General features: G+C 36.1%; 1 protein-coding gene across 1 annotated transcript; it reads right to left on the minus strand.

Moving 5' to 3' along the window:
• Positions 1 to 243: 243 nt before the first annotated feature.
• Positions 244 to 2,660, minus strand: LOC133527237 (chondroitin proteoglycan 2-like). The gene is made up of 2 exons (XM_061864150.1): positions 2,604 to 2,660; positions 244 to 1,965 (listed from the first exon to the last, which is right to left on the minus strand). Exons 1-2 carry the CDS (start codon positions 2,608 to 2,610, stop codon positions 353 to 355), a joined length of 1,620 nt encoding a protein of 539 aa, XP_061720134.1. The 5' UTR covers positions 2,611 to 2,660; the 3' UTR covers positions 244 to 352.
• Between the last annotated feature and the right edge of the window lie 11,609 nt (positions 2,661 to 14,269).

Here is a 14,269-nt window from a genome sequence, read left to right on the forward strand (position 1 = left end):
ATCAATTTGAAATAAAAAAACATTCTGATCAATAGACTGTATCCTTGTGTATGTATATAAACAAGGATACAGGACTCAATAGGACTCATACTCTACTAGGACTTGTGTATGTATATATACACAAGGATATAGTCTATGTCGGTGTCTAAGGTCGGTGGTTAGAAGGTTATTCATTAATTACTGGACACCCTATAGGTGTAGAAAGTAACATTAAATAAATGGGAAGCAAGGAAAAGTTGAAAATTATGGTATGAATATAAATGTATATTTACAGTTTAACAGATAAATTTTGAATATACAAATAATTTATAATATAATTAATATTTTGGCTCATACTTGGATAAGAATTTATTTACAACCTAAAAAAGCGCATATGTTTGTTGAATGATGTAAAAGTACGACGACTACCGCAGTCTACTAGTTCTGGCCAGTCACATTGGTCCGTATCAGGGTTGAAGACCAGATTTGGATTGCAATCAAGAGTCACAGGCAAGCCGTCTTTACATACATAGTACTGGTTGCAGTTCTCATGAGCGACTAGGACACTATCTGAGCCGTCCCTGGCACAGATTTCAGCGGCATCGCTAGGGTTTCCATTTCCACCACCGTTGTTATTGTTGTCATTGTTTCCTTCTTCTTTATCTGCTTCTTCGCAGCTGCTATCCTCTACACTCTTTTCATTGCCATTGTCGCCGTTACCACCTTGGTTTCTACCTTCGCAGTTCACGTTCTCCGGCCAGTCGCATTGCTCCGTTTCATAGTTGTACAAAAGGTTTAATGGACAGTCCAACGCAACAGGTGATCCTTCAGAACATTTGTAGAACTGATTGCAGTTTTCGTGAGCTACCAGCACGCCGTCTGAACCTTCGGCAGCGCAGATTTCGCGAGCTTCGCTAGGGTTTCCATTTCCACCACCGTTGTTATTGTTGTCATTGTTTCCTTCTTCTTTATCTGCTTCTTCGCTACTGCTATCCTCTACATTCTTTTCATTGCCATTGTCGCCGTTACCACCTTGGTTTCTACCTTCGCAGTTCACGTTCTCCGGCCAGTCGCATTGCTCCGTTTCATAGTTGTATAAAAGGTTTAATGGACAGTCCAACGCAACAGGTGATCCCTCAGAACATTTGTAGAACTGATTGCAGTTTTCGTGAGCTACCAGCACGCCGTCTGAACCTTCGGCAGTGCAGATTTCGCGAGCTTCGCTAGGGTTTCCATTTCCACCGCCGTTATTATTGTTATCATTGTTTCCGTCTTCTTCGTCTGCTTCTTCGCTACTACTATCTTCGACACTCTTGTCATTGCCATTATCACCGTTTCCGCCTTGATTTCTGCCTTCGCAGTTCACGTTCTCCGGCCAGTCGCATTGCTCCTTTTCATAGTTGTATAAAAGGTTTAATGGACAGTCCAACGCAACAGGTGATCCCTCAGAACATTTGTAGAACTGATTACAGTTTTCATGTGCTACGAGTACACCGTTGGAACCTTCAGCAGCACAGATTTTGGGAGCTTCACTTGGGTTTCCATTTCCACCACCGCTATTGATACCGCTATCATTTCCACTCTCGTTGCTACTGGAGTTGCTCTCGCTAGATTCACTGCTTTCTCCATCGCTGTTGCTATTGTTTCCAGACTCGTTACTATCTCCACTAGCGCTGCTGTCTTTACCAGACTCACTACTGCCTCCACTAGCATTGCTGTTATTTCCGGCTTCTCCACTACCCTCTGGGGCTATTGGCCTGTTGCCGCAGTCAACGTTGATTGCCCAGTCACACTCCTGTGTTTCCTCATTGAACAAAAGGTCAGAGGCACACGGCCGCTCTACGAGTTCTCCTTGGACGCATTGGTAATACTTGTTGCAGTTGGGATGCGGTTTGAGAATGTCTACATAAGGGTTTATAGGGCACCCGTTCTCGTTAAGTTCAGCACTAACTAGTGCTATAGCACAAAAGAGTGCTAGGACTGTGCCTGGAATCAACAAGATTGCTTATTAAATTTGTGCACTAAACCAAAATAAAAACACGTGAAAACTTATTTATATTTTTTGTAATGCCAATTTAAATTATTTGTTAAATGCGAGCAAATAAATAGATAAACGTTTCGTGTGTGTATTATAGCAAATTCAGAAAAAAAGCTTAGATCACCTAAAATTATTATTACGAGATTGCAGTTTAATTTAAGACCAAAAACGGCATGGTTTCGATTGAGCAGCAAGATTTTTTTTTTCCGTAAAGTACCAACTGACAATTTTTGTCTTCGATGGTAAATTTTATATGAAAGCTTGAATGTTTTAGAAGTTGAAGCGTAAGCAGAACCAGTTGAGTACCTTAAGACTACCGATTTTTGAGCGCACTGTCCTGTACCCCAAGTGTAAATTTATTCGATGGCGTAACGTGACGTACGCGCTTGCGTTAAGTCCCATTTTGTATGGGATTTTGAGTTTCCAAAACGTTCCGCTTGGCGCGCTGTTTCTAAATCTCATACTAAATGAGACTTAAAGCAAACGCGTACGTCACGTTTCGCTATCGAATAAATTTACACTAGGGGTACTGACAATATTCCTACGGGTGACGTGACTAAACTAGAGATAACACACAAAAACTTACCTTTCATAATTTTTTTTTCTATATGAATTGCTATTTCAGAGTCCTTTCAGATGTTAAAAATATTATGAAGCGATTCCAATGCGTATCAGCAATTTATACTTTTTTTTTTGTCGCGAGAGATTATCAATGGAAGATTATCAAAATCTGATGATGATCAATATCGGATTGATTAAATGGTAGTCGTTGTTCGATCGATAACTGGTCATTAGTTTCCTCGTGTCGTGAATTGTTGCAACATATACCTATGCTAAATCCAAGTAAACAATGGAAAAATTGATATTATTCATGTATGCCAATAAGTGCTTATTATTCTATGACTAATTAAGAGTAATTTACAAAAGATTAGTCACCTGCTGAATCATTTTAATCTTTTTATCAATATGCAGGGTAACCTGTCCTTTTATGAGACATCGAAATTTGAGGCCTCTGTCCCCTCTCCATTCCTGCCGTTTGAAAAGTTACCAGACTGCTCCTGAAAACTAAAAAGATAGCTTTACGTTTTACAGGAGGTAATTACCAAAATTTAGTTAAAAATAGAGTCCAGAATAGACCACTGAGCTTTCCTTTCCCATAAAATTTTTAGGACCTTTTCTTAAACGAGTTAGATCAAGATAAGTCTGCAACGATTTTGATAGCACACGCGGATACGGATATACGGATAATTTCATAAAAGTTTGACGTTTAAAATAACACTTGCACTGCGTGTGCTGTCAAAATCGTTGTAGAGTTATTTTAGTCTAACTCTATTTACCTTTTTTATGTTGGGAAAAGGCGTTTTCGCACCCTATCCCGGGGAACCGCGACAGATATGACAGACGACGGATGACACCCCTACTATTTACCAAAAAATCTAATAACGGCCCAGCCACTATTTATTTATTTCATCACTATTTATTTATGTTTTATGGCTATCATTTATTTGTTGTATTGGTATTTGTTAGTTTGAAAATTAATGGCACCATACATCCCATGACTGGACCAAAAAAAAATAGTTTTAATCGGCTAATAATATTGAAACCAATTGCAGTAGCTTTCATTAAATACATAGAAAACATAAAGGACGAATTGGACATTCAACTTATAAAGCATAAAGCAGTAGAAATTTTACAGATGCCGGTGAAATGTCAAAAAAACTCATTTTTTCTCTTAAATTTCCCATTTATACATAAAGAAAAGAGAAAGAGACAAATTAACAATAGTACATTGTGCAACGAGGGGGTAAGTGAAATCTTGGAAGCGAAGGCGGTAATTCCCGACAGCCGGAGGCTGGAAGGAATTAAAGACCCGAGGTTGCAATATTCTTACCCCCGGAGTTACACACAATGTTTTTCATCACACTTGCGAAGAAAATACTAAATTATTAAATACTCTAACATTACAAACATTCGTTCGCCATATTGTCATTTATTAATTATTATTAATATAACTTATTCGGTTAAGGGTTTTCTTAATGAGGATAGTTTATAACATGTTTTTTTTTATATTGTTAATTGTCAATTTTAAATGAGAAGACTTGTTTTGTTTACTTTTAAGTTAATGTTGTGTGCCCTTACAGGGTGTCATGGTCTGACTTGTATTTTATTGTATAACATCTTGATTTACTATGTACATGACTTTACAACAAATAAATGATAAATGATGAATGAATGATGAATTTTAGGTTAGGTTAGATCGATCGATCATCGAAGGCACAGATCCATCCGGTATTCAGTCACTATTTAAAATTGTGTAAAAAATATTTTAAACTACGGCTATTAAATTAATCAAATTAAATATTTTTAACATAAACAAAAATATTAAATTATAAACGTCAGTATTTTAAAAGTAAAACTCATTTCTTTCTACGTGGTTCGTATGACAGTGACATAATTAAAAAATATGCGCATGGGCATAATGAAATTAAAAACAAAACTATTACGCCCGTGGGCATAATATAATATAACTCATTTCATCTCAGTATGAAATAGTATTTCGAATTCAGTATGAAATAGTAGGTCGAGGGTGCGGGGTGTTAGGGTCGGCAACGCGCATGTAACACTTATGGAGTTGAAGGCTACGGAGACTGCTTACCATCAAGCGGGCCGTATGCTTGTTTGCCACCGACGTAGTATAAAAAAATATATAATCGTGATATAATAGATAGCGTTTCAGTCGAGTACCGTGTTAAGGCAACGAAGTTTGCTAAGTTGCCTAAGTCAGGTCCGAGATTGACAAGCTTGATTATATCACTATTGTATACAATACTTTTTCTACGAGTAATCTAAAAAATAAAACCTATACACCGTGTTTTTTTTTGATTTGCGTTAATTTCAAGGGTGCATTCCTGAGCTTAAATTAAGTAACTTTCTCAAAGACACCGGTATTCTAATTAACTCCATTTCGGAGATAATCCATATTTTATTTTTATCTTATAAAGCCCTTACGAGTGTGTACACTTACCTTAGGGCCCGTTCACATATTGATTAGTGTTTAGTACGGGTTAATACATTTGCTACTAAACGTAAGTACTATCTCGGACGATCGATGTTCGAAATGACATTGACATGTCACAGTTTTCAATTGTTTGATTGAGATAAATGTAATGCCCGTGCAACAACAACGCTATATGCAACATTTAATTACTTTTTATAACAAAAAAAATGTTTAAAAAATATAAAAAAAATTTTTTTTTTGGAAATATAACTATGTCATGTAGTTTCCTTAAACGTACTTACCAATACCCCGAAGTTAACGGAATTGAATAAAAACACGGTGTATAATTAATGAAAATTGGTAAGTATCTCAGTAGACAAAAATTTAGTACAAAATACATAAACGCGCAACTCTGCGAGACCCCGAGTCCCGCGCCCCGCGCCCGTTTAGCCTTTTTAACCGACTTCAAGATTTCAAAAGGAGGAGGTTATCAATTCGGTTGTTTTTTTTTAATGTTTGTTACTCCATAACTCCGTCATTTCTGTACCGATTTTGAAAATTATTTTTTTGTTTGAATTTATATAATTATAATATATACAGATTGGTCCCGTTTTTGTCATAACTCAGTTATGATGATGGGATCCATGAGGAATCGAGGGAACTCTTAAAATGTGAAAGGCATACATATAGTGATTTTTGTATTTTCTTTAATAAATTAAGCATTAACATTTACAAAAGTGACATTTGATGAAGTGGAATTGCTGATCAAGGCTTGGAACCGGTTTTTTCTTCATATAAAAAATACCTGTATTATTACATTTTTTTTCGTTCTTTGGCTTATTATTTCATGTTTAATGGGACTACCTAATAATATGAAGTTGTTACGTAAATACATTATCCAGTCCTACGAAAAGAGTATAATAGTATTTTATGCAACAGTTGTATAAGAAGGGTCAAAAAAGGCGAGTGGCGTGAGTTACAATGTGAGCCGGAGCCGAAGGCGTAGGCGAACATTGTAAAGGAATACGCCACGAGCATTTTTTGACCTACTTATACAACGTTGCATACAATATTTTTCCTACGAGTCAACAAAAATAAATCTTAATTTAGATAAACTAAGCAAAAGTATAGGTATAGCCAAGACGCGCTTCGTGTTAATGAAAGCATAAATGACAGATAACAGTAGAGGAGTAGGAAAAATATTGAAAAAATATTGGGCTATTTCGGGATTTTTAAAAAAACCGTTCGGAGCCCTGCTGCTGATGATGATCAGAATGAAACTCTTCAACGACGCATAGTACACGTTTGGCGATTTGTCCTCTTCGCTGTGTTTGTTAAGTAAATTAGATTTTCAAATTTTTGTCAAGTTCGAGTTCTGACGATGGGGTCCATGAGGAATCGAGGGAACTCCTCAAATGTTAAAGGCATGTAGGTATATAGCGATATTAGTATTTTCATCAACAAATCAAGTATTTACATTTGTAGAAGTGACATTTGATGAAGTGGAACTGCTGATGATGAACAGAACAGAACTCTTCAACGATGCATAGTTCACGTTTTGCAATTTGTTCTCTTTGCGTGTTTGACAAGCAGTTAGATTTTCAAGGCACATTTTTATATTTCTATCCTCTTCGTTTTTTTAATAATTATCTGGTGCTTTATTTCATGCATGGTGTTAAATAATTTATCTTAAATACAGTCGAATACCCTATTGCGGGTATCTTACCAGTCAACCATTGGGCAAATCTGAAATGTGTCAAGGTGGGCGCAGTGACAAAAAAACATGTTACCTCCTTTTCTACATAATTAGGCGTAGGACGCTGTCTTTTTAATTTCATTGTATGAAATCCAAAATCAACAATAACCGTTCTTTCACCGGTCTCCCTCATTGAAGTCGATTTTTTTTTTCTTAAAAATTATCTATGGGAGCGTGGTGGCACGTGATTGGTCAATTTTTTTTAGTTGACTACAACGTATCGAATTGAGTTTTATAGTTGAGTTGGAAGCCCATACATGAAAAGTACGCAATTATATATAGGCATACGAAATCTTAATTCAACCATTACAGTCGAAAAAAATATTTTTATCACACTTGCTCGTAAACGGTGTTATTGTATGCCAGCGTACTGAGATGGAATGAGCTATATTATGCCCATGGGCTGTAATATTTTTTTTTTTTATTTAATGGAGGCTGAATTTTCAATCGTGGCTAAATACCGGATAGGTTTGTGCCTTCTATGCCGAACCTGTCAAAAATTACAATATAGCGGCAAATGTTTCTAATGTTGTAAGTGTATTTAAGAATTATTTCGCTTAAATTGTTTTTTTCTCACAAGTGTGATGAAAAACATTGTGTGTGCTACGGGCGATAACACAATTACGTTGTGTTATTTAATTAAATTAACACTTGTTCGTAAATTCTTGTTTACCGTCCTTAATACACAAATATCTGTGAGACCGAGCTTTGTTCGGACCGGAAAATGTATAAAAACTCAAAAATGCTCGTTTTCCCAGATATACATAAGACCTAGCTAGATCGATTTTTCGGCCCCGAAAACCCCGATAATTATCTGAGTGAGAGTTTATTCAAATGATTACAAAGAAATACAATTATGATATAAAATAATTATTAGAATTAATAATTATTAGAATGTATGATATTGAATTGTAACTATTCAAATTCAAACCCCTTCGGCCACATACGAATCCGGTTATTTCGTAATCCACAGGCCAATTCCACCGTACACGTACACTGACATCAGAATGACATCTAAATGATGATATTCTGTTATCGTGCATTCCGCTCGTACTTGTCCGTACGTTTATAGGCGCGAGCGAGATGCGCGACAGCCAAATGACATTATTCTGGTACGTTGGAATTGGTCTGCTAGTTTCGGCGAAGTTTTTTTATACTTCTAGGTATGTACTAAGTGGCATCTATCAAGCATTTTTCTTTACTCCTACGTAACTGTTTAACCCCTATTACTTTTGAGACTACTTAGACTTAGACTGAACCATTTGAAATTGGACAACCCGCGTAATTATAGCCAGCTGAATGTCTTACTACCTATTCACGACTTTTAAACGCGCACTGGTACCACACTGGTACATCCATGACTATGTGTACTTTATCTGCCTGTCCATCGCTCGAATGCGCAAGAGCAATAGAAGGACAACTAACCAAATTTCCATTTTCGTTTTTCACTGTAGCCGTTTAGAGCCCTGTGCACAATAACTTCTATTGTAGCCAGACCGTCTTCATCCGCTCCCCTTCCCCTGAGAAGCATGTGATCCTGCGCCAAGTCACGTACCTATATTATTTAATAGGTATTGAAAAGTCCAAAAATTATATCATAGCTAATTGTTCGTATTATCTATCTACCTAATTGATCATATCATTTCTAAGATCAAAGAAAAGGTGCAGTACCTAATTAGTATTAGCAATTAATGTTTACGTTTTGGGTTGTCAAGGAAAATCTATTGATAAAAAAATCTATTCATGTATGTACATATATTTTTTACGTAGATAACTAGTACTTAATATCTCAATACCTACCATGACTTTATCAACGGATCTACAGGTTGTTTTGGGATTGGTCCCATTGTAAAAGTTGCTCAATATGACCTATATAGTCCGCCCGTAAATTATTGCAGGTGACTAAATAAACATTGCCAATGTATATTGGGTTGCCTAATGTTAGAAATCATATTATTTCTTGATTTAGGTACAGTCAGCAAAACCATTAACTTTAGCACTCTGCATAAATTTGTATATTATTATGTAAGGGTGGAATAGTATTTTTCTGTACATAACTATTTGTGTCATATATCTAGATTTCTGTCATTTGTGTTTTTCTTTCTGTCATTATACAGACGAACTAAACGTCATATCATAATTTTTTGTGTCATAATGGTACTCTTGTTCAAAGGTTTATTTAGGGGTGTCATATATTTTTCATGCGCATCAGTATAAATCACAAATATATTTAATTATCAATAGTCATAACGGCTACAAGTATATTTACCAATAATAAGATAATACTGGTTTTATTTATTAAGTTTTGTATGTCTTATAAATTAGTCAAAGTTTTAGTTCGCCACCGCGAGCCAGGAACAGAGGGCTTACCGCGATCCACGTTCGACGTGTTGCCTCCCTGTCACACTTACGTACGAATTAAAAAGTGCGACAGAGAGGTAACACGTCGAACGTGGTTCGCGGTAGGCCCTCAGATTTCAATGACCATATGACCAATCGCCTGGTTCCGATAGGTTCACGATGATGCGCCGCGCACGATAGGTACAAGGATTGCCAAGTTTAATTAATAAGCGATCCCCCTTATTCATCTGGATCCGGATTCCGTCCGGATGGGCACTAACCAATTAATAACCTTCGAGTGACGTCGTGGGTCTGTCACTGATAACATCATTATGCAACTACGTGGTATTACATTGCCATGTGTACATTACCACTATTAATTAGTCAACTATTAACAATCAATCAACAGATATCATCTATTTCCGCGAAAAAGTATGTTTTTATAAGAGTTTACTTTCATTCAGTTATCAAATCGCAATATCGCATTTATTTAAAAGTTATCTTGCACACCGAAAGCAAATATGTATAATTAGTATAACCATTAAATACGCCAACTTTGCCCACTTTTTTGGGAAAAACTAAAAAAAATCTAGTTTTTTGTATGAAACCTCGGAAATATTTATGTATCTGTGGTAACACCGAGATCATGCGCATTTAAATTTAACTGCAAATTTAACTTTAGTCAACGTTTTCTCCATCATATGATCGATTTTGAGGTCGGGTAAAGTTATCTGGACTTTTAGCCAACATTGCCCACCGTGATTTTTAGCGCAACTATAGACCTTATTTGGTTGCCATAAAAACCAATGAAAGTATTTTGGCAATGAAGGCGATGGGTTCAAAAATTTACTCGACATAATAATACATGCTCGAAATACTTTCCTATTAAAATGAGTGGGCAATGTTAGCCTGTACATTTTTTCTTCTTCATACAAACGGCGTGTAGCGATTTAAAAGTGCTAGGGTTGTCAAAATTGAGAAGATAATAAAAACTGAACATTAATTTGCACAAAGTTGGTAGGGTAGGTAAGAAACAAAAAATATTAATAAGGCGCAAAGTTGTTTATTTCAATAACGTTATATAAAAATCTAATAGCAGAATCTAATAGCTTTTTTTCGCTGACTGTGCTTTTTGTTGACTGTACTTGTATTGTCAACTGAGATCTATATATGTACCAACCAAATTTCAATTGGTTACCTTAAGTTTTCTGAAGTGGCCATTACTACATTATTTTTTAATAGACACATAATGGAGTTCAGAACTCTAGCTACTTTTTTAATTACTTGTGGTTTTGTAAAAATATTTTTTTGAATATTTATTTTGACATAACACACGTTTGAACGCATTTATAGCTTAGATGCCTTAGTCTGTCGTAAAAAAGTAAAAATGTCGAGTTGACAGCTGCCAGTTGCCAAATGTCACACACACAGCTGAACCGCGTACAAACAAAGTCGTAGTTGTAACCAATGAGGAAGCAATATTTGACAACTGGCAGCTGTTAACTCTACGTTTTTCACTTTTTTACGGAAGACTAAGGCATCTAAGCTATAAATGCGTTCAAACGTGTGGTATGTCAAAATAAATATTCAAAAAAATATTTTTACAAAACCACAAGTAATTAAAAAAGTAGCTAGAGTTCTGAACTCCATTATGTGTCTATTAAAAAAAAAATTTAGTAATGGCCACTTCAGAAAACTTAAGGTAACCAATTGAAATTTGGTTGGTACATATATAGATCTCAGTTGACAATACAAGTACAGTCAACAAAAAGCACAGTCAGCGAAAAAAGCTATTAGTAAAAAAGTTATTATTCAATTTTTTTTCTGAAAAACGGCCAGTAATCAAAAATGAAACTATAGTTTTCGACTTCATTATATATTAACCATAGAAAAAAAAAAGAATTCCTCATGTGGAGACGATCCCGGTTGAACCAGAATGTCACTACCAGATTGTATTGTCACTGGTAGTAGAAGTAGAAGTAGTATGCTATAATCTCAGCTCAATCGGATACCAAAAAGTGGTCGAAAAATGGCTTGCAAGATTTGATCCGAACATATGTACGTACATACAAATATTGCAAGATTTGCACATTAATAAAAAAAAAAGTTTGTAAAAAAAAGTGTCAACCCTAAGCATTTTTTTACTGCGGGCAATGTTGACACTCATACGACGGTACATTACTGGGTAATTTTGCCCATCACCATAACTTTTGTAATATACTAGTTACAGTAACGAACCTAGCATCAAAATACTCAGCTCATGGTTTTACATTACATACAATCGATTCAACATACCTGTGTATTCGCCATGATGTACAATTCCCTTCCAAAATTTCTCAGTAATTGGCCCGCAAAAATACACTCCGTACTCGACAAGTCCCGACTGGTTACTGAATGAAGTCAGGAGTGCACGCGCTATTCTGTGTTGCCACAGGTATAGTTTACTTTCTACCAATGTCATCAATGTTGCCATAATTTTGTAACTTTTTTAGATATTAGTAGATTGCCTTAGAAATTGTGTTTTGGGCAATGTTCCCCCTGGTGGCAAAGTTGGCGTATTTAACGGAATTACCTACCTACTTTTCATTGCGTTTATTTTAATTACGACTCTGTATACCTACTCGTATACTTACAGCACACCAAATTTAGTCCCATTATGCTACCTAGCCTGTATTCCATCTACTGGATCGGTAAGATATATCAAAGAGAATTTGAAATAGAGGTGTATTGTCACAGAAAACTTTGTAGCGACGTAAATTTACTACCATCTTTCGACACATAATTAAAACTTTTAGAACGCTATTTGACTTTGATCCTTATTCTTGCACTGATATGTGTTCTATTTGTTAAATATCCGTAAGTGGCGCCATCTTACCGGGCACTACCTAAAGGTTATGGCGCCATCGCTCGAAACGATGCTGCTATACCTTTAGCCTTTGATCTATTAGATGGCGACACTTTTTGATGTTTAACAAATTGAACACATATATCAGTGAAAGAATAAGGATCAAAGTCAAATGGCGTTTTAAAAGTTTTAATAATGTCTCGAAAGATGGCAGTAAATTTACGTTCACTACAAAGTTTTCTTTGACTATACACCTCTATTTCAAATTCTCTCATGGTTATTGGTACATAAGAGACGTACCACTGCTGAGCATTTTCTTCCATTTGTCCCGGTTTTGTGCTACGTGTATACGAGCCTATTTTTATTTTGTTTTGTTTTTTCGTCAGATTTGGGTAAAATTTGGTAAGTTTGAGGATCTTTGGTATGATCTCATTCTGGGTAGAATAAAAACGAAATCCCAATTTGGCATAAAAAAAATGTATGAAATATTCAATTGAATTACGAAAATACCCGTTTACGTAACTTATATTGTACAGAACAGGCAACTGTATGCTATATCCACCACATTTTATCGAAATCTGACGAAAAAAAAACTATATCTACAAAAGTCTATCAAAAAGAAGTCTAAAGGCGGGATTCCATCAGTGGAAACACACACGGAATTTCGCCTTAAGTTATCCTACCATCGCCGACGAGGTCTGCCTAATCCCCAGGGCCCAGTTTGACTCGGTGGCACCCACTCTATGGTTATCTTGACACGTATCACAAAATTTTATTTTCTTCGTTTGCAGTAAATAGGCAAGCCAGTAGGCACTCAACTCAGCTATAAACACTACTGAATTAAGAGCGCTATTGCGTTTCGGCGTTGAGCGAGTTTAGATATTAACAAGCGCCTGACACAAATGTAATAGAAATTACATACGTTGCATGAAGATTATAAAAATAATAGGCTTGTTTTAGTGTGGCGCTGACATGAAATTCGAACAAAATATAGTCGGTGCGGATCGGTCAGTGCGATACTAACACCAGCCATAGAGTCGGAACAAGCTAAAACTGCATAGCGTAGAGAATTTAACCGAACCGGATTCGCCTTTAAGAGCTTACCCCTCCGTCGAAAACTTAGGCCAATGGTCGTACTAACGTCATATTTATTGTATGGACTGACGTTTATCTGACATGGCAATTTGTACGTTATGTACGAAACAAGACGCGACATGCAGGTTCTTGTCAGGAATCAGAGGAGACTGCAATGCACATTCTCTGATTCCATATTTGTAATCCCCCAGCCAGTCCCCTGGAAATATATAAGCGCTAAACCTAGATTGCGCAAGTATTATCTACGAGTATAACAAGGTGTATTTTTTTCGCAAAGATGTCTAGGATTTTTTCGTGAAGAATTGAATAAGCTTTAATGTTGTCTTACACTATATTTTCCTAGATAACGTAAATTTTGAGTAAAACGCGAATATCTCCAGGATGGTACACATTTTCCAAGATGGCTGCGATTCCTCGAGGTCCTCAAATGTCAAATGGTATGGACATGAATAAGGGGCCTTTCATTTACATACATACCAAATTTCAGGACTGTCCAAGAATTTTCGAGGTTTTTTCTATTCCGATTGTGCTACCTACTACAATAACGAGCGTTATTAACAAATAAGCCGCCGGCTCTCGTGAGTCTACCTATATCTTCAAACTTAACTACCTATAATACCTATTTTTTTTTATAGACTGCAATTTATATACAATAAGGAAACTCCAGGTCTTAATTTAAGAAATATTTTTGGAAAATTGTTTGTAATCGACTGTTTGTAATAAATAAAACATTTTCATTTTATTTTTTTCAATCCCGTATTTTCAATGCAGAGGGCCGGGAAAACCGAAATTCGCAAATTGCGGGAATCTTTAATTATAATGACTAGGAAACTTAGGAAAGATGCCCGCAATTTGCAAACTTCGATTTTCGCAGGCCAACAGTTGTCCCGTAAAACCGGAAATCAGATCTGGTCACCCTAAGTATTATGTACTTACATTACAAGCATAAGGGACTTAAGGGAGTACCTTCGCAGCGCTTTGGACGTCTTTTTACTCAGAAGAGAAAGAAGATTTTTTGTAATAACTCAAAAACGGCTGGACCGATCATATTCACTATAGTTTTCATTGAAAGTATTTATGAAGCCTTTGTTTGACGATTTTTTTCATATTATTAGACTCATGGTTAGTTAGTTAGTTAGAGGGGGTGGGACACATATTAATGTATTTATGCTAAATTACAGCTTTCTGGCACTGAAGATCACGGTGCAAAGCCGCGGA

The sequence above is a fragment of the Cydia pomonella genome, chromosome 17 (assembly GCF_033807575.1).
Source record: "Cydia pomonella isolate Wapato2018A chromosome 17, ilCydPomo1, whole genome shotgun sequence".
NCBI classification, from domain to species: domain Eukaryota; kingdom Metazoa; phylum Arthropoda; class Insecta; order Lepidoptera; family Tortricidae; genus Cydia; species Cydia pomonella.